Here is an 18,860-nt window from a genome sequence, read left to right as displayed (position 1 = left end):
CCTTGCACACCCGCCTTGCACACCATGCAATAACGCCTGCTTTGCACACCCCCTTTGCACACCCAGCCTTGCACACCCCCTTTGCACACCCCCTTGCACACCCCCCTCCCGCTGCCCCCAAGATGGCGGCGGCTCCGCGCTCCCTTGGCCCCGCCCCCCCGGCCTGCCCCGACCTTCCCAAGATGGCGGCCGCGAGGCGGGGCCGGGCGGGGCGGCGCGGGGCGCTGCGGGAGCGGGCGGCGGGGCCGGCGGCGGCACCACCATGGGCAACTGCCACACGGTGGGGCCCAACGAGGCGCTGGTGGTGTCAGGTACGGGTCGAGGGGGGCTCGGGGGAGCCGGGGAGGGGGCTTTTGGGGGAGCCGCTGCGGCTGCGGGGGTCCCGTCCTGAGGGGGGACAGCGGGGAGGTGGTGTGGGGGTGGTTCTGTCATGGGGGTTGTTTAGGGGGTGAGAAGGGAGGACGAGGGGTTTTTGGGGTGCCCCACGAGGGAGGACGTGGCGGGGGGCACTGTCACAGGGGCTGCAGCCGTGTCCCCACCGTGGGTGGCAGCAGGTGGGGACACGGCGTGACGCTGGGGCTGGCAGCCTTCGGTGGCCGAGGAGCCACCAGCACCCCGGGTGTCAGCGCTGCACAGGGGTGCTGATGCTGTAAGCCCACCAGGTGAGCCGGTTAATTAGGCTGTGTTAATTAAACCAGCTGTAAAATCCCCCGAGTCCATGCGTTGGCATGAGGCAGGCTGCAGGCAGGTCTGGTGAGGTGATGTTAGGGCTTGCTGTGAGCGCTGCGTGCCCCGCTGTTATGGGGCCACGTGCAAGGAAATAACGGGGTTAGGTCCAGGCTGGTGTCACTTCGTGTGCCCTCGGTCATGTTACATCCTTCTTGTCACCGCTGGGCTGGCTTTGAGGTCGATGCTGTGATCCTCGAACCTAAACTCGCATGGAGGTGGGGGTGAGTGCCAGGGGGATGCTGTGGTGGCAGCTCTGCGGTGAAACCACATCGTCATGCTTTTGGACCAAAATATCCAGCAGGCCACAGCCCAGCTGGGCTGTTGTCAGTTCATCTCTCGGATAATTATGGGAATTTCTGAAGAGATGGCAGGAACAGGCTGCAGTTTGGGAAACAAATGTGCCCTCTGACCGCCGCTTCGGAGGGGTCGCAAACCGCACCCGCCAGCTGGCTGGAGCAGCAGTTTCCTGCAGCTTTCCTGGTCCGTGAGCAGCTGCTGCACGTCTGTGGTCCCAAAGCTGGGAAAAAAACATGAAAACCTTGAAGAAATTGGGTGCTTCCAGCTGGGGTCTGGTCCGCAGATCTAGAGCTGATGCTGCGCCTCCCTCCAGGAGACCCCTCCTTGGTGAAATGCCACATCCAGTGCGTGAACTGAGGGGCCGTGCCAGTATGGCATTGTTTTAACAGCTTGGTTTAACCCCTGTTCCTTTCAGAAGTTAAAACGCGGCTTTGTAGGATGGGCCGGCAGGAATTTGTGGCATCTGCTTGCATTCTCCTACGGCCTGCGAGCCGAGGATGCTCCTCAGCACACAGCCGCCTTCTGGGGGGAAAGCACGAATCATGGCAGGCCCTGGGGGTCGGAGCTGGGTTCGGTGCTGCCACCAGACCCGGCTGCCCTCCACTGTGACCTGTGAGCACTTACTGTCCCCTGAGAGCACTGACTTGGGGGTAGCAGAGCCCTGCAGAGCCCTGCAGCCACCCCACAGCTCCTCAGCACCCACGTGCTGTGCAAGAGCCAGGGCAGGAGCAGGAGGGTGCAGCCCCGGGCAGCTCTGGTTCCAGAAACTCAAGCAATCCCTGGGGAAAAACAGACAGGACCTCATGGCCCAGTGCTTATTTGGATGGGGTTAGGTCAGGTTTGGGGAGGGAGGAGGGAAGGGAAGGATAACCCAACAGCAAGTTAACGGGAGGCTTTTGGCTTGCGGTGTTGAATTGTCATACGGTTGTTATCTGCAAGGCTTCGCTTTGCAGGAAGGCACCTCAACATCATGAAGCAAAGTGGAAAGTTTTCCTTCTTGTAAACTTAGCTGGGGCTGCTGAAGGAAGTTCTGTCACGTGCCTCCTCTGGCATGTATTTTTTTTTCTGTTCCTTGAGGAGTGGTGTTCTTTTTTTTCTTTTCACTTCCTCGTGGTACATCTCAGCTCCTCCAGCCCCGCAGGAGCTGTGGCTTGGGAACTTGTGTGCGTGCAGGAGCCTCGTGGCATTTTTTGGGAAGTTGCCTGCTGGCTCTCACGTCCTGCCCCTCTTGAGCAACGTCCTGCCCTTCTTGAGCAACGCTCCTCTCCTTCTAAGAAACTGCTCTCAGGCAATCCCTTTGTGAAATGCGGAGGCCAGGCATGGCAGGGATGCTCCGTGGAGCCATACCTAGGTGATTATGGTCCCTCTGGGACGTGGCTCTGGCGTTGCCAAAGAGCAGTGGTGCTGGGAGCTGCCAGTGAGGCTCGGTGCAAGCCCTGGGGAGCCTTTGACGGGTGTCTGGCTCCTTCCTGGCTGCTCTGAGCCACGGCTGAAGCCGGCCGAGAGTTTGGGGAAGCAGAAAATATCTGCTCATCCTGACGTCAGGCTCTTCCCACTAAGATAAATAGATTCTCTCCAATCCGTGACACTGGTTTTGGGTTACAGCCTGGGTGAAAGCAGCTTTTGTGGCTCAGGATCGATCTGCTCCTTTTGAAAGACGGCGCTGTAAGGTTTCTGCAGGGCCTCGTAATGAGGAGATGCGATATTTAATGGCTCTGCTCATCCTGCAGCTCCCCTGGGCAGGCAGCGTTGCCCACATCTCTGCAGCTTGGCCGTCTTCCATCCTGGCTGGAAGGGCTGCAGGGTGGCAAATTCGAGCTGGACACCTGCAGGCGTGTTACGGGAGCAGTCGGTGCAGACCACAGCGTTTTTGGGGCAGGACAGACTGCTGTTTCAGCTAAAGTTCGTGATGTGAGAGGAGGAGAAAAACAAAAAAGCCAGGAAGTGACAGCCCAGTCGGTCTAGCTTTATTTCCTAGGAGAACACCGAAACAAATACTGCTCGGAAGAAAACACCCGACACGTATTTGATGAACATAAGCCACATCCAGCTCATCTGCCTTCCCCCTCAGGTGAGGTAAGTGTGGGGAAGAGCAGCAGCTGTGGCACACCTCGCCTTTACTGAGGCTTCTTACGCTGGCTTGTGATTTCTCAGAAGTCAGCTCGAGAAATAGCATCCAGCTCAGTTTCTCGAATTTTTAAGTCAAGTCCCTCTGGGGCTCTTTAATCTCTTTCAAAGTCAAAGAAGAGCTGGCATTTTATTTCTAGTTTGTGTAAACATTTCATGCCAGGCCCCAGCACTCGGGGATAATTAACCCTTCCAGATCTAATCTGAGCGCTCACAGCCCTCTACTTCCCGTAAGAGGTCACGATTTTGAGCCAATGTACCATAAAAAGAGAACAGGCTCTTTTATGAGTTTTGAAAGCCTGAAATAAAGGCTTCTGGAAGTTCTGCAAACCCTGCCCGTTCTGCAAGAGGCCTGCAGTGTGAGGAGGAGCTGAGCTCTCAGATCTTACAAAACTGGTACGAGAGTGACTGGAAAACCATTGCCAGGGAACCTAACAGTGGCTCACTGTTCGGCTGGAAGGATTTATCGAGTTCCTTGTTTTGGCTGGGATAATGGAATCGAGAATGTGCTTATTGAGTTTGCAGATGGCAGCGAGCTGGGAATGGATTTGAGAGCTTTGGAGAGCAGGATTAGGCTCGAAATGAACTCAACAGATTGCCCAAATGGCCCAAAAGAAACACGATGCGGTTTGGCAATGTGAAAGAACAGCTCTTAGGTGAGGACAATCGATTACATGAGCACAGAAACCCTACGGAGGTTTCTGTAGCCCCCGAGGAGACACCAACTTCCTTCTCAGGAGCTAATTCTTCAGCTTCTTGCAGGTGCTGGAGCTCCAGCTCTCCCTCATCAGATGCTTGCTAAATCCTCAAGGCTTTTCAGAGAGGATGGCAGGAAAAGAGGCAGACAAAATAGCCTCTGGACTTCCCTTTTTGTTTCCAGGATGAATTCTGGGTAAAATCTCAGTGGTTTTGTCATGCGTCTCCATGGTGGTTTCAGTCTTCTGGGTTTCTGTTTACAAGATTGGTTAAATTAAAGGTGTGGTTTTTAAACCCATTCTGTACTATAGGTGCTCGTAGTTTAAATTGAGTGATTTTGATTCAGTTTGTCTCCAAACCAAGCTAACCAGCACAACCTGCTTTCACCTGCTGTAGTGACCTGCAAAGGATTGAACGGATCCGCTCAGAATGCTGCATCTGTTGAAATAAATTCTTGTTAACCTTGCACCACTTCTGCAATGGGACAAAGCCTGATTTATATTCACGGTAGGACGTAGGGTGCTGACTGTAGTCTAGACTCTGCTTTATTCCATGAGATGCTTTACGTATGCCTTCGCCTTTTTCTCCCCTCTCCTTTATGCCTTTTTCCAGCAACTCTTTCCAGTTACCAATTTGTGCCTTGTCCTTCTGCACGCGGCTGTTAGCACCCCGTGACATTTCCCAGCACAAGCCCGATGCTCCGGCCAGCCTGGCATCATCCCTCTGACATGACCGAGCTGTTTGTTTCCACCTCCAGCAGCAAGAGGAGGCGATCCCAGTGCCAGATGGAAGCTCCCGTGCACGTGAAGGCAGCAGCATCGCTCTCTGATCCTGTGCTGGGCGTTGGGCAGCCCCTGGGAGGGAGCCCGGCCACCCGAGCAGCCTGCTGCCATGGTTTGCTTTCCTGAACGCTCACCGCTTCCTGCCACCTTACAAGCCTCAGGTTACCTCGGGAGATCAAAGGACACGGAGCTTGTTCACGAGCCTAAATTGTCCTGCAAGGCTGGCCTTGATGCTTTGAGCCACGTGTTCCCTTAACCCTCAGGGTTTGTCTTCTTCCTTGCGTGCTGTCCATTAGGGCAGGCTTCCTGCATTTGCCAGAGAACTGTTTATCTCAAATGGTTAATCTGATTTCATAAAAAAACAGACAACGTGCTATCTCTTGGCTCTGGGGATTCTTGCATGAACACAGGACCCCTCCATCTGGGCAGAGGTCGTGAATCCTCCGTTTGTAGCACGGTGCCCCCAGATGAGGTGTGGTGGCTGCTCATGGAGGTGATGTCCAAGTAGCTGGGGGACCCAGGCTGGGTGTATTATAGCTGGAAAAGGCAACTTTTCTGCCACATCTCATCGTGCTAGAGGGTTTGTTCTTCAGCCTTGCAAGGGTTTCACTTTGGTCGTTCCTTTTCTTCACTTGATCTCTGAGATTTGGGAAGCGGGGCTGCAGAGCTGCAATGGGGAATCAGCGATCGGCTGCTCTGAGGTGTTACCAGGACCGAGCTCTGCTCAGCTCAGACGCCCAGCCTGTGTGAAAGCTACCAGCTGGCGTCCCTCCCCTGGTTAATGTCTTAGGTTTCCCTGTTTTTCTTATGCCTCAAACACTTCTTGCCACGCAGCGTAGCTCAGTGAGCAGAGCTGTGTAGCTGCGCTACGCGCTCCTGGGAGGCAAGCACAGGGCTGGCTTTGGGTGTGATCCTAAACGAGGCATTTCCTTGTGCTGCCTGCAGAAGAAATATTAAAAAAAAAACAACAAAACCTGTGTGCTGAGGCATGTTCCTTCCTTGTAACAGCGGCGGCTCGAGGGCGCGGAGTTTTCTCAGGAGGTTATGAAACAATTCCCAGCGGCGCAGCAGCAGAGGACCACGTCGATCCCGCAGACCCAACGGCCTTTCCACGCGGCGCTGCAGCAACACCTCCCTTCCTGTTCCTGGAAAACAAGGGCCTGGCTGGCCGGCCGAGCTGGCCGGGCTCACGTCCGCCAAGAAATGTTAGAAGGCACGGAGTTACTGCCTCGCGGGGCTGTGACACCAGCTCCCGTAACCCTGCCCGCCTGACGTAGCCCTCCAGCTACAGAAGAAGGTCATGAGAGGCGATTCCTCTGTGCTGTGGAGCACGAGACCACCACGCTGGCTCTGTCTTGCCTGCTCGGAGCCCTGCGGGGTGGGAAATGCCTCTTGGAGGAGATTTGGGGGCTGCCCATGCTCTGTTCGTGGTCGGCTCCGTGATGGAACATCAAAGCCTTGTGTGCCACAGTACTTGTTGCCAGAACCAGGAGGTGTTTGAAGGGTAGCTTGAGGGTTCTCCCTGCCTCTAACGTTGACCTGCTGGCTTTTTGGGAGGTTTCAGGGTTGCTGATTTGCAGTGGAGGTGACTGGTGAGGGAAAGGAGAAGGATTTCTTACGTGGCCTTCTGTGCTGGTGCGTCCCAGCTTAGGGTGGTTCTGTTTGCTGACACTGCCTTACGAAAGTAAAATACAACCCTGGTTTGAAATAGAGTAGCTTTGTGTGCTGTTGTTTGTCAGAGCAATTTATTGTAAATGCAGTTTTCTGGATTTGTAGGCCAGTTATAAAAAAGGTTGCCTTTGGGAAACGGCTGTGAGAAGGAAGGGCTGAGGAGGGGAGGAGAGCGCAGGGCTCCCCGTGTCCACCAGGAGGGAGCTCCAGCTCCAGTGCTGCTTACTGGGGCCATGCTGGGACAGTCTCAACTCTTCCCTGCGGGCCCTGGGAAGAGTTTTCTGTGTTCATTATTTATCAGACACCGCAAGCGTGCTGGGATTCACCTGGGTGAAGTTGTGGAGCAGGGCTTCGCAGCACCGTAAGGCAGCTGATGCAAGGTGCTCTCCCTGCTCCGAGGGGCTGGCAGAGCTGGTGACCCTTTCCTCGGTGCTCTGAGGTTGTTCAGCTTGTGCTTCACCCCATTAGGGTGCGGGTTTTTCCTTGGCACGTGTATATAATCCCTCAATCTCTGTGCTTTGTGCTGCAGGTGGCTGCTGTGGCTCTGACGTGAAGCAGTACGTGTACGGAGGCTGGGCCTGGGCGTGGTGGTGCATCACTGACACCCAAAGGTAAGCAGAGCTCAGTTATTCGAGGTTTTAGGGTACAGGCTAGGCAGAGCTGCTCCAGCAGGGCTGTCAGGAGGATTTTTAGGAGCACAGGGCCGGCCGGTACCTGAGAAACCACGGCTGAGCATCAGCCCAGCCCTCTGCCTCCGTCTGCAGCCACCTCCGGGCTCTTCAGAGGAAGGCTCCCCCTGTACAGCCGTGGCAGGAGCAGCGTGGGCCCTGTCTCGTGCCCTTGGTGATCAGAGGGTCTCTCACAGCCACACAGCTTCTGGCTGTCCTCTGTGAGTGCTGAGCTTGCCCAGGGCAGAGGTGCTGTGAGCACTGAGCACCAGGAGGATTTGCCACACTCTGCCCAGGGTGGCCCCAGCCCTCACCCCACAGCAAACGGGCCCTTGCCCCTGTAGCCTGGATTGCTAAAGGTGTGCTGACTGCTGTTGCCACAAGAGCAGACCACGTTCCTGTTTAAAACCACGGGATTTCCTTTCTCTCCCTTTCCTCAGCCGTGGATTCTGCTTGCTGCTCATTACTGCTCTCAATTAACGTGCTGTCATTGCTGCTGCCCTGCTGACATAGCTCCTCATCCCTAGGACCTGTGGCAATGTTCCTAAGTGTGCCTCTGTCCTAACACCTCCCTCACGCTCCCTGATGCAGGTTTTGTCTATCTATGTAAAAAAAAATAGATAGGGAAAAACCCAAAGACGTGACTTTTGGGGTTCTGCATGGAGGGAAGCCCAGCGGCTGCAGTTAACCTTTTACCACCTGCCCTTGCCACCTCTCCTCCCTGCTCCCGTGTCACCACCAGCAGACAAAGCTAGCACGCTGCTGCCCTTGCTCTGCAGACGATGCCCTCCTGCAGGAGCTGCTCTCCTGGGGTCACCCAGCTTGTGTGGTTCAAAGCCCTGGCTGCTGCTGGCAATGGGCTCACGACGCCTCTGGGTCCCCTCCCAGGTGGCTGGCACGTGGGATTGCCACGAGGGATTGCTACGAGGGCTACGACAGCTCGCTGGCTGCATGGAGAGACCCCAGCTAACACCCCCTGCTTCGGCCCGGGGTCCCTAGCGATGCTTGTGTAAGGTGGGAGGGGAAGGAAAGGCCCTGCGCTCTGGCACAGTGCTCGAGGAGTGCATTCGGTCTGGCTTCCTCCTCAAATTTTGGTTGCTGTTCCCGTTCGTCTCGCGGTGGGAGAAGCCCAGAGAGCAGTGCAGGGCCCTGAGCTGTCGTTTGCAGGAGATTCAGCCCCGTTCAGGAGGCTAAATTCAGCAAGGGGTGAGTCCAGGGCGAAGAACTGCCTGCCAGGAGCGAGCTGGAGGTCCCTGCATCGCCCGGCAAACGGGGCTCGGAGAGCGCTGCCAGCGTCCAAACAAATCCTTCACTTCAAAATCTTCACCCCCAGCTCATGCCATGGGATACGGGGCTTAATTCTCCTTTGCAAACCAGAGTCTTGCCCAAATCCCATAAGCTGTGCTCCACAAACTGCTGCAGGCACGTGAAGAGCTGAGGCTGATTCCCAAAATGAGGCCAGCTTTTCTGGAGCTGCCGGTGCCGCGAGGAGGCAGCGGCCGTTGTGTCGCCAGCAGCGGCACCCCGCCAGGTAGCACTGACTGGGGACAAAAGGAACAGTTAGAGCTGGCAGGGAGCTGGGCTCTTGCCCTGCTGCAACCTTGAGGATTGGGGGAAAAAAGTAAAAAATCCTGTCCTTGGTTAGGGGTCAGCAATAAAAGCCCGAGAAGCAGGGAACCAAGTGGTATTATTCAGAGTTTGAGGACAGCCTTGGGAGCACCTTCTCTCATCAATGCCTTAGCCAGGGATGTGTAGCCAGACCCCTGGTGCTTTTATTTTGCTAGCCCATCGTACGTGTTGGCACAGAAGCACTTAAACGATTACAAAAAGGAATTTTCTGTCTGTGAAAAGCACGGTGAGAGAAAATTCCAGCTGAATTCAGGGTGGCAGTGCGGGTGGGACCCATGGCTCAGCATCAAATGGGATTTGGGGGGGGGGATGAGACCCCATCCAGCCCCGTTACAGCATCTGGCTGTGCTTTTTAAGCATGAGGGGGCTGCTCTGGGCCAGCATTACAAAGTCCTGGGAGCGGGCAGAGGGAGAAATGCGAACAGGGCAGGGAAAAGCCGAGCCCCCCGAGTCCCGCCTGTCCTTTGCACCGAGTGTCTGACTGTCTGGTAACCGCTGTGTGTATTTGCTGTCCCGCCCTTGTTCCTCGCTGCTCAGACTGTCTTTGGAGGTTATGACCATCCTCTGTCGCTGCGAGAACATTGAGACGTCGGAGGGCGTCCCACTGTACGTAACGGGGGTCGCACAGGTAATAACCCACCGGCTTCCTCACGGCGCGGCTAACCCTTCTGCCTCTGGTTCCAGCAGCAGCAGCAGCAGCAGCAGCAGCAGGATGACCCAAAACGAATGGTTTTCTAACGGGAGAGGGCAAATCTCAGAGCTCTCCTCTCCTTCCCCTTCTCCGGCCCTTGCTCTGTGGGTAATGCAGACAGGTGCACACGGGGCCAGATCCCAAATTCAGCTCCTTCCGACGGCGCTGCAGAGGTTTGCTCCGGCTGTGACCCTCCCCTCGGCAGCACTGATCGCATTTTGTGCCTGGTGGAGGGCAGAAAGGCATCAGCTTGTACACGGCCGGGCTCTGCACAGCCTCTGGGGAAGGTGGGAAGCCAGGATTTGTGCCACTTCAAAAGGAAATCCGTGCACCCGTGGGGAAACTGCAGCTGTAGCCGGCTCTCTGAGTTTGGATGTGGGTTTCCACTGAGCCCTTCTTCCCCCACGTGGAGGCAGAGCCCGCTGTGGGTGTTGTCACGTTTAACAGCACGGCACGGAGACCCTGGGGGAGTTGCAACCCAGAGGGCGAGTGTTTGCTCAGCACTGCGAGCGGCTGCAAACCAGCGTAGTGCTGACACCAAACCTCCCTGGGACTTGCACAGCATTTAAATTAATTCGAGGTGTGGGTTAGGCCATCAGAAGGCTCTGGAGCTGCAGCAAGAGCTTCAGGGTGCCCGATGCTGTGCAGGGACGGCCCCAAGGAGCTGGAGACTCGCTTCTCCTGTCTGCCTGCGGGTTACGAGACAGGAAAAATAGGGAGGGTGAGGCACTGAGGAAGCAGGTCTGTGTTAATGCCAACCCAGCAGGGGCAGAGGCTTCTTGCAGCGCTGGGTTTTGCCAAGCAGGGTGTGCACAGGGTTACCCTGGGGGTGGTGATGCCGGGTGGGCGCACCCGGGGTCCGTGCTGTGCTCTTAAACCTGACACCAGCCTCCCACGGGGTCCTGGAGCCGCGAGCTCCTGGCCACATTCCTGTGGGGTCACGGTCCTATTGCCAGCCTGGCTCCCGGCCTTTCCCTGCTGATAAATCGCCTTTAAGCATGATTTGGAAATCTTTTATTGGCCAAAGCATTTTGTCTGCCTCCGGGGACGGACTCAGCCCCTGGGTGCCCCCCGTGCCTGTCTGACATTACCTGCGACGAGAGCTGCAGGTGGCCTGGGGCAGGAGACGCGAGGGGAGAGCTGAGCCTGTGTTACCTGGAAACGTGCAAATATTTTACGTTTTTTGGCAGGATTTCCCTAGAGATAATGACGTTACAGCCCAGGTGTGAGGACGTAGAGACGGCGGAGGGGGTAGCTTTAACTGTCACAGGTGTGGCACAGGTACAGTAACTCCAAACCATCCTTTCAGGAATTGCATGTCTCTAACCTGCGTCTGGTTTTTCCCCCTTAAAAGGTTGCTGTTGTCCAGGAACAGAAGCCAACTGCTTTAAAAGAAGTGTTTGTAAAAAAACCACCACGCTGTCCTCGTTGATTCCAGCTCACGACCGCATGTCTGCGTTGTACGGGGGGGGTGACCTCTCCTCTCCCCAAAATCATCCCTCTTTTTCTGGTGTCTCATTTGTCCCCGTGGCAAATGAGGTGTGTGCTGGTGACTGATCTCTTTGTGATGCTGGTGTGCCCCTGGAGCTCTGTGTGACACCACAGAACCGAGCCATTCCCTCCTGAGATGGCGTCTTTTGGGTTGTTATCATTATTATTATTTTTATTATCATTAGCACGTGGATCTTGTAATTCTTCACAGTGAGTTAAAACCTAAAGAAAGAGCTCGGTCCCTCTGGACGATAAAATTTGTACATAAAATTTCCGGCTTGAAAGGAATTTTGGTTCTTTCAAGCCTTCTCCACACGTGAAATCCAGTTCGTGCCGATTTAAACACCTGCATTTCCCAGGCTTTGGGGTGTGCTGCCCTGACACAGCTTGTCCCTGTGCCTGGGGCGGGACGCTGGCAGGAGAAGGTTGCAGTGACGTACCCAAAATCTCACGTGCGTCAAGAGGCTCTCCCGGGAAGAGCCAGCCACAGCCCCTCGGGAGCGTCAGGAGGAATTCACCCAGCGCTCTGCAGGGCACCAGAGTCCTCCTGAGGCTTGTTGGTTTGCTCTGAGCTGACACCATGGAGTAATTGTGTGTTGTCTAGTGCGTAGACAAGGATGTAAAATCAGCCAGGAGTAGTTTTTTGGGTTCTTGCACAAGGCAAAGGGCTGTTCCTGCGCTGTGCTGCTCTTGGGAACGTGGCTGTGCCCAGGAGCCCCAGCACGGGGGCTCTGTGGGCTCCTCCTGGCTCCAAGGGTGGCTCTTGCTGGAGCCTGTAAGACAGGAGCAGCACAGCTCGGATAATTCCAGGGGCTGAGGGCATTTCCTCGCTGGTGGCCAGTGTGAAGCATCCTCATTTTCATTTTTTCAGCTCTTTCTGCCCATTTAGGTACTAACATGTCACCTAACCTCAGTGGTCTTCGTATGCTTGGCAAAATGCATGTGCCCATGGCTCCATCCCCCACGTGTCGTAACTCTGCAGTCCTTTCTGTCCTGCATTTGGTGACACCATTCAGGGGAGGTATTTCTGTTAAACATTCCCTTTTTAGCATAGTTTTGGGGCATTCTTCCATTGCCTACAAAAAGTAGGCAGCGCACGCTGCTAGAAGGCTGGATCTCCAGGTGCCTTGATTAAAAACGCAGCTCCAAATTCATCTCATTTAGGTTATTCTTTCTTCCCACCATTCACTTATTTTTTTTCTGCTGTCAGTTCATTCATTTTAAAAACCTTACAAGGTTTAGGAGTATGAGATGCAGGGAATTACCGTGCTGAAGCATGCCAGAGGCAGTTGGGTTTGGGAGGTAGGGGGCAGAGTTTTTCTGAATTCTGCAGAAGTCCAGAGGGAGAACTTTTGAGGCAACCATTTTTCTTTTAGGGAAAAAAAAAGCAAATTTACTACCAGATAAACAACTTTTTTAGATGTTTGTTGCAATAAAAGAAGCGCTGAGTGTTCCCAAGGATGCTCTTTTTTAAAGCCACAAGTGAGGAGCGCTCCAGTGGCCTCCTTCCCCTGTCAGCTGGGCGCTTGGGGTGTGGGGGACACTGCCTCAGACCAGCAGAGCTGTGTCTTCTGCCCCATTTTTCTGAGCTTTGGGCCCATTGGGTTATTCCTGCTCACCCCTTGTGGGGAACACAGCTGGTTGGAGCTGGGCACGGCAGTATTGCTCCTGCAGGTGGGGTTGGTTTGTAGCTGTGCTGCTGTCGTGCCAGCCAAACTCTCTGATTTGGAGACGTTTGAAGACGCACCGACTGTTGCAGGGGAAAATGAGAACTGGAAATGAGCTGAGCACGAATCTCTCGGCCCTGTTTTGGTTTGCGTGGTGAGCTGACTCCAGGCTGGTTCGGGTGTAGCAGCACCCGAATAAACCCGGTTTTTGGATTTGTTGCAGAGGCAGGACCCTTCCCTTGCTCCCCGTGAGCCTGCTCTGTGCTCTGACCATCTCCTCTGTGGCTCCCCAAAGGTGGGGTTGTTGGGAGAGGACACACACCGTAACCACTGCTGCTGAGTGTCGTTGACACCAAGAGCCCATGGCGAGACCCTCGGGGTCCCTTTTGGAGGTCCCTGAGCCAGGACGATGCCGGGCAGCAGCAGTCCATGGGGCAGGAGGTAGGATGTAGCTTGCCTCTAGCATCTCCTGGGCCAGAGCCCTTCCTCAGCAGCAGGCAGTGCCCAGCCCCAAATTCTCCATGAGAGGGTGCTGTGGGACTCGCTCAGCACCCCGTGTCAATAGGGCCTGGCCAAAAGGAGCTGCCACCGTTTGGGGCCGCAGCTCCCTGTGGCTGGCACCTGTAGGGCTCTGAATGTGAGCCGGGGGCGTGTGCTGCATCTCCACTGCCTGGCGTGGAGGTTTAAAAATCCATAGGGATTTTTAACCCGGTTTGCTTTTAAAAAGGACCGGCAGGACCTTCTTAAGACCCTGGCTCATCTCAGCCTGGGGGTGCTGTCACAGCTGGAGCTGGCTGGGAGGTGAAAGCGCAGCTGGGGTGGCTGTGCCCAGCTCTGGGGACCATTAACAGATTGCAGGGAGTGGGACGGAGGGGTGCTGGTCACCACGCGTGAAAGGAGTCACACGAAACGTGGCCAGGAGCTCCCAGGTATGGGCAGGGCGTACCTGGTGTGCTGCAGCCATCTCGTCCCCTCTCCTTGCAGGGAGCACCGAGCACAGCCCCCGTTCCCAAGGTGTCCCTTGGGCACGCCAGGCTCTTCCTTGTCCTCTGCCTTTCAGAAAGAGTAATTCTAGCAAAGGAGGAGGGAGAGAAGGGTAATAAAATGGCTTTTGGACAGGGTAATGATAGAAAATGCTCTCCTCCTAGGTCTGGTTTTGGTTAAGGGACTGAACTGGTAGTTTGGGGCTCTTTGGTGGGGCTGTTCTCAGATGTTGCAGGATGGATGGCCTCAGGGAGCACCTCTCCGTGCCGAGCCACCGTCAGGGTTTGGAGAGGTGCTGGGGTGCCTGCCCTGGCCTCAGACACTGCAACCTTGGCTCGGGAGGGCTCAGGCGTGCCCGCAGGGCTGTCCCCAGCAGCAGGGAGCAGGAGCCCACCCGTGAGGCCGGTGGCTCGGCACGGGGTCTGCTCGGCTTGGTCCTCGGAGCTCCGGTGGCACGGGGGCCTGGCAGCCTGGTGGTGGTGCTGCTGCTGCTGCTGCTGCTGTTGGGTGCACGTCCCGCCACGGAGAGGCACATTCAGCCCTTTGGTTTTTGTCTCCTGTCTCCAGGTGAAGATAATGACCGAGAAGGAGCTCCTGGCTGTGGCCTGCGAGCAGTTTTTGGGGAAGAACGTGCAGGACGTGAAGAACGTGGTCCTTCAGACGCTGGAGGGGCATCTGCGCTCCATCCTAGGTGCGGAGGGGCTCTCGCAGCCTTGAGGCAGTGCTTCCTCTGCTCCCCGCAGATGGGACAGCTGAGATGGTTCCTCCCTTGCAGCATCTGCTGCTGGATGTCGTGATAAATGAGTTTTCAGTGCCTGCAGTAAGAGATGTCCAAGTCCCCGGGGGTCACAGGTAGCCTGTGCGTGGTGGCTGCGCTTTGGAGATGTCGGCGTGGGCTGAAAAGGCCCCCTCGTGCCCAGGCCTGACCTCGTGGTTGGAGAGGTTCTGGGCAGTGAGGATGTTGCTGAGCTTAGCCCCGTGCTGCTGTTTCCGTGCGGCTTTTTTTCCCCCTAATAAAGTGCTTTCCCTGCCTTCCCTCTGCAGGAACCCTGACGGTGGAGCAGATCTACCAGGACAGGGACCAGTTTGCCAAGCTGGTGCGGGAGGTGGCAGCTCCAGACGTGGGTCGCATGGGCATCGAGATCCTGAGCTTCACCATCAAGGTATGCCCAGGCGAGGGGCATGGGGCTGGGCTGCAGCCGGCCGTGCTGTGACACAGGAGCTGAGCCTGGCCCCGTGCCCCTGCTGTAGGTGACTGCAGAGCTGTAGGTGACAACCTACAGCCCTCTGGGGCTTTCCATGACAGCTCCCATCCTGCGAGCCCCAAACAGGGCTGGTGGAGGAGCTCAACGATAGCCCAGCAGGCTGACACGGCCCTTTCTGACCTGGCCCTAACAAATGGTGGCCGTGAGCTCCAGCAGGAAGGGAGCGAGATGGAGCAGCTCGTGTGAAGTGACCGCAGCTTATCTCCTCCTCCCCAGGATGTCTACGATAAAGTGGATTACCTGAGCTCCCTGGGGAAGACTCAGACGGCGGCTGTCCGGAGGGATGCAGACATCGGGGTGGCAGAAGCCGAGCGAGACGCGGGCATTCGGGTGAGTCCCGGGACGTGCTGAGCTTCCCTTCAGCTGCCTGTTGTGCTCCAGCTGCAGGCTCTTGAGCTCTGCTCTCTGTTTGCTCTCCGCAGGAGGCAGAGTGCAAGAAGGAAATGCTGGATGTCAAGTTCATGGCGGATACCAAAATAGCAGATTCCAGGCGTGCTTTTGAGTTGCAGAAAGCTGCCTTCACCGAGGAGGTCAACATTAAGGTGAGAGGTACCCGACAGCCCGCTGCTGCTCCATGGTTTGTGGTGGCCTTGGTAGCTCTGGGGCTTTCCAGGTTCCTTCCTCGTGTGTTAGCAGAGCTAGAGATGGAGACCCCACGTTTCTGTGTGTGCTCCTCGCAGCAGATTCCTCTCCTGCCCTCTTTGCAGCAGTTAGGTGGGACTAGGAGGAGGTGGAAGAATGGGGAGGGTCACCCGAACTGAACCCAGAGCTGGCTGTGCTCAAATAATAGCACAGAGAAGGACCCTGAGCACAGCACTGGGGACTGGGACATGTTCCCTGAGTGGAGGCCTGGTCCAGAGCAGGAGCCACGTCTGGTTCAGAGCCTGCCAAGGGTCCTTACGTCTGCACCCAGCAGATCACGGCCAAGACCCCTTTTTCTCCCCTCTCCTGCCTGCAGACTGCGGAGGCCCAGCTGGCCTACGAGCTCCAGAGCGCCCGGGAGCAGCAGAAGATCCGCCAGGAGGAAATCGAGATCGAGGTGGTGCAGCGCAAGAAGCAGATTGACGTCGAAGAGAAAGAAGTCATCCGGAAGGAGAAGGAGCTCATCGCCACCGTGAAGCGGCCGGCCGAGGCCGAAGCCTACCGCATCCAGCAGATCGCTGAGGGAGAGAAGTGAGTGAGCCCCCACCTCGTCAGAGGGTCCAATTCTGTCCCCGGCGAAGTGCTGAGGTCGCTTCTGGAGGGGACGCACGGCGCTGAGGGAGGGAGGGCAGCCGGGTGAGGGCTGCGAGGGTCCCGGCTGCTGGAGGGCTTGGCTTTCCCTCGGCAGGGTGAGGCAAGTCCTCATGGCTCAGGCGGAGGCGGAAAAGATCCGCAAGCTGGGAGAAGCGGAGGCCTTTGTGATCGAGGCCATCGGGATGGCAGAAGCCGAGGGGATGAAGCTGAAGGCCGAAGCTCTGCAGCGCTACGGGGAGGCCGCCCAGCTGGCGCTGATGCTGGACGCGCTGCCCGAGGTGAGGAGGGGGCGGCTCTCCCCTGTTCTGAGAGGTGTTGAGTTCCCGGGCTGGGAACACGCAGGCAGGGTCCTCACCCTCCTTCCTTCCCCAGATCGCGGCCAAAGTGGCTGCTCCCCTCTCCAAAGTGGACGAGATCGTTGTTCTCAGCGGGGAGAGCAGCAGCACCACCTCCGAGGTGAACCGCCTGCTCGCCGAGATCCCCGCCTCCGTGCGTGCCATCACCGGCGTGGACCTCACGAAGGTGAGCCAGGGACCCCCAGCTGGCAACCCCTGCGGCTCTCGGGGTGCTGGGACTCACCCTAAATTCTTGAGGCTTCTGGGGAGCCTCGTGCCCCAGCGCTGCTCAGCGCAGCTCCCTGCCTCCTCTCCACCAGCCCTAACAGCTTCTCTCTTCCCCTCCTGCAGATTCCCCTGATCCAGAAAGCCACCGGGGCCCAGGCATGAGGCCCGAAGCTAGTGAAGAGCCCTCCCCGTTCTGCACTTCGACATCGACTGCCTTCAACACTCGGGAATTCCTTTTCTATCAAAGACAATCGGAGTTTTCGTTTTTAAGCTCTGGTGCCTTATTTTTGTAGGGCCAGAAGGATGCATGCTCAGCCAGCCACTCTTTCTTTCTTCCAAAGGGTGGGAGGAGATTTATTTTGTAACTAACCCTGTATTGGATCTGGCCGGCCTTTGGCCCCCCCCGACCCGCAGTCACTCCTGGCAGCTTGTCTGGTGCTGCCTCGCTGTTCTCTGGCCTCGGGCGGCCACCCCAAAAGACTCGGCAGGACGCCTGGAGCTGTAGGAAGAGAACAGCCAGGCCCTCCCCTGGGCTCCCTGCCCTCCCACAGCGACCCTCCCGACCCCTGCTGCTGCCCACCGGCTGTTTTTATGGCTAGCTTTCTTTGTCTGGCCCGCGGGGGCCCTGCTGTGCCACCAGGCCCTGTCCTGCCCGTGCAGGGCTCCCCGGAGGTGACAGTCACACCCCGGATAGGGTGGCACCGGGGCACTGCCAGGGGACGGTGCCCGCTCCCCTGCTGCCTTCCCTCAGGGATTTTCCTCCTGGGATCTTGCTCAACCCCGAGCCAGCTCCCTCGGCTGCCGTGCCCCTTCCCCAGCAGGGCACACAAAGGTTCCCCAGCTCAGGGACCCCCGCAGGGTGGCCGTGCTGCAGGGCCAGGCAGGCTAGGGGCGGTTTGGATCCCCTCCCGGCCCTGCAAGGATCCCAAAAAGTAGCGTGGTGCCAAAGCTGCTTCATCTTGAAAGGGAGGCAGAACTGCTCAGGCTGCTGGCCCCAAGTGCCACCGTGCATCTCGTGCACCGCAGTGAGGACGTTCCCCCTCTGGCACCACAGCCCCTGCAGCTGGCCTGGGGACCAGTGCTCCTGCAAAACCCTTTGTCCCCAAAAGCTCAGTCCCCTGGTGTCTTTTGGCCAGTGGCTTTGCTTTCCCTGCTGCCAGCATGAAAAAGTCTGTTCTGTGCGTGTCCCCGCAGTGCCTGCCACCGCCCCGTGCCCTGTCCCCATCCGTCTCGCCGCCTGTGGTGTGGGTGTAGCCGACAAATGTGTCCATAAAAACCCCATCTGGCGGCGGTCCCTGTGCAAGCTCCTTCACCCCCAGCTCGGTGCCACCCCAATTTGTGGCAGGGGGGTGCGGGGACCCCTGCCCTGGTGGTGCCACAGGTACTGGCCAGTCCCTTTGCCAGGGTGACCTGCTGTGGGGCCAGCAGCGCCCTGTCCCCTCTATGGGGTGGGGGGGGGCCCGGCCTTATCAGCCCCCGACTCGTGGCCACCGGCCCTGATCTGGCGCTCGCCGGCGGGCGTGCCGGGCAGGGCGCCCTATCTGCATGTGCGTGTGCATGCCTGCGCCGTGTCACTGCTGTGCGATAATAAAAGCCTTGTCACCACGTGTCACCACGAGCCCTGGCTCCCAAATTGTGTCTCCTGTCCCCGTCCTGTCCCCTGCTGCCGCGTCCCTGGGGATGGAGGCTTCGCCCTCCCGGCAGCCGGTGCGTGGCCAGCCGTGGTGTGGGCTGCTCGGGTGCTGTGGGACCCTGCTCGGGCTGGGTGTTCCTGCTGGCATCGGGGCTCGTGGTCCCAATTTGTGCTGCCCCTGCAGAGATCGAGGTCTCTCTGCCATCACCGCGTCCCCACAGCCTCCTCGTCCCATCCCCAGGGCTGCTCTGTTTGGGCCTGAGGCCTCATCCCGTTCCTGCACCGCCCCATCCATGTCACCACCGTTACCCCATGGAGCTGAGCGCTGTGGGGACACCACTGACACCACAAGGCCCCCCTGTCCCCAGCAGCTCCCACCACCGCTGTCCCCAGTGTCCCCGAGCAGGCCCAGGCCCAGGCCGGGCCTTGCCCACGGGGCCTTGTGAGGAAAATGGAGAAAAACTTTCAGCAGGGCCTGGAGGGACGGGATAAGGGATAAAGGTTTTAAACTGCAGCAGGGTGGGTTTGATGGGATGTAAGGAAGGGGTTTTGGGGGGGTGAGGGACAGGGACAGGACCCTCGGAGATGTTTGTGCCCTGTCCCTGGCAGTGATGGAGGCCTGGTTAGATGGGGCTTGGAGTGAAAGGTGTCCCCGTCCCTGTCCCTGCCCATGGCACAGGGCTTGGACCCGGTGGCCTTTAAGGACCCCTCCAGACCCCAAATATTCCGTG

General features: G+C 57.4%; 1 protein-coding gene across 6 annotated transcripts; it reads left to right on the top strand.

Moving 5' to 3' along the window:
* The first annotated feature begins 209 nt into the window (after positions 1-209).
* FLOT2 (flotillin 2) lies at positions 210-18,114 on the top strand. 6 transcript variants are annotated; one of them, XM_082776495.1, is made up of 12 exons: positions 229-311; positions 6,832-6,913; positions 9,137-9,205; positions 10,481-10,571; positions 14,000-14,123; positions 14,477-14,595; positions 14,914-15,027; positions 15,120-15,239; positions 15,656-15,870; positions 16,028-16,211; positions 16,306-16,455; positions 16,620-18,114. In XM_082776495.1, exons 1-12 carry the CDS (start codon positions 263-265, stop codon positions 16,656-16,658), a joined length of 1,356 nt encoding a protein of 451 aa, XP_082632621.1. In that variant the 5' UTR covers positions 229-262; the 3' UTR covers positions 16,659-18,114. The 6 variants fall into 6 exon arrangements, with proteins under 6 accessions (XP_082632616.1, XP_082632617.1, XP_082632621.1 ...); XM_082776490.1 differs by lacking the exon at positions 9,137-9,205 and having other exon boundaries at positions 210-311; XM_082776491.1 differs by lacking the exon at positions 10,481-10,571 and having other exon boundaries at positions 210-311; positions 9,137-9,227.
* The last annotated feature ends 746 nt before the right edge of the window (positions 18,115-18,860 follow it).

Source organism: Aythya marila (assembly GCF_965140915.1).
Source record: "Aythya marila genome assembly, chromosome: 20".
Classification (NCBI taxonomy): Eukaryota; Metazoa; Chordata; class Aves; order Anseriformes; family Anatidae; genus Aythya; species Aythya marila.
This window is presented reverse-complemented; position numbering and strand designations above follow the sequence as displayed.

Bases quoted from the DNA above. Each gene is read 5' to 3' on its own strand.
- FLOT2 (XM_082776495.1), top strand. From the start codon at position 263: ATGGGCAACTGCCACACGGTGGGGCCCAACGAGGCGCTGGTGGTGTCA. The intron at 9,206-10,480 runs GTACGTAACGGG...GTTTTTTGGCAG, and splicing joins ACGTCGGAGGGCGTCCCACT to GATTTCCCTAGAGATAATGA. The intron at 16,456-16,619 runs GTGAGCCAGGGA...CCCCTCCTGCAG, and splicing joins CCGGCGTGGACCTCACGAAG to ATTCCCCTGATCCAGAAAGC.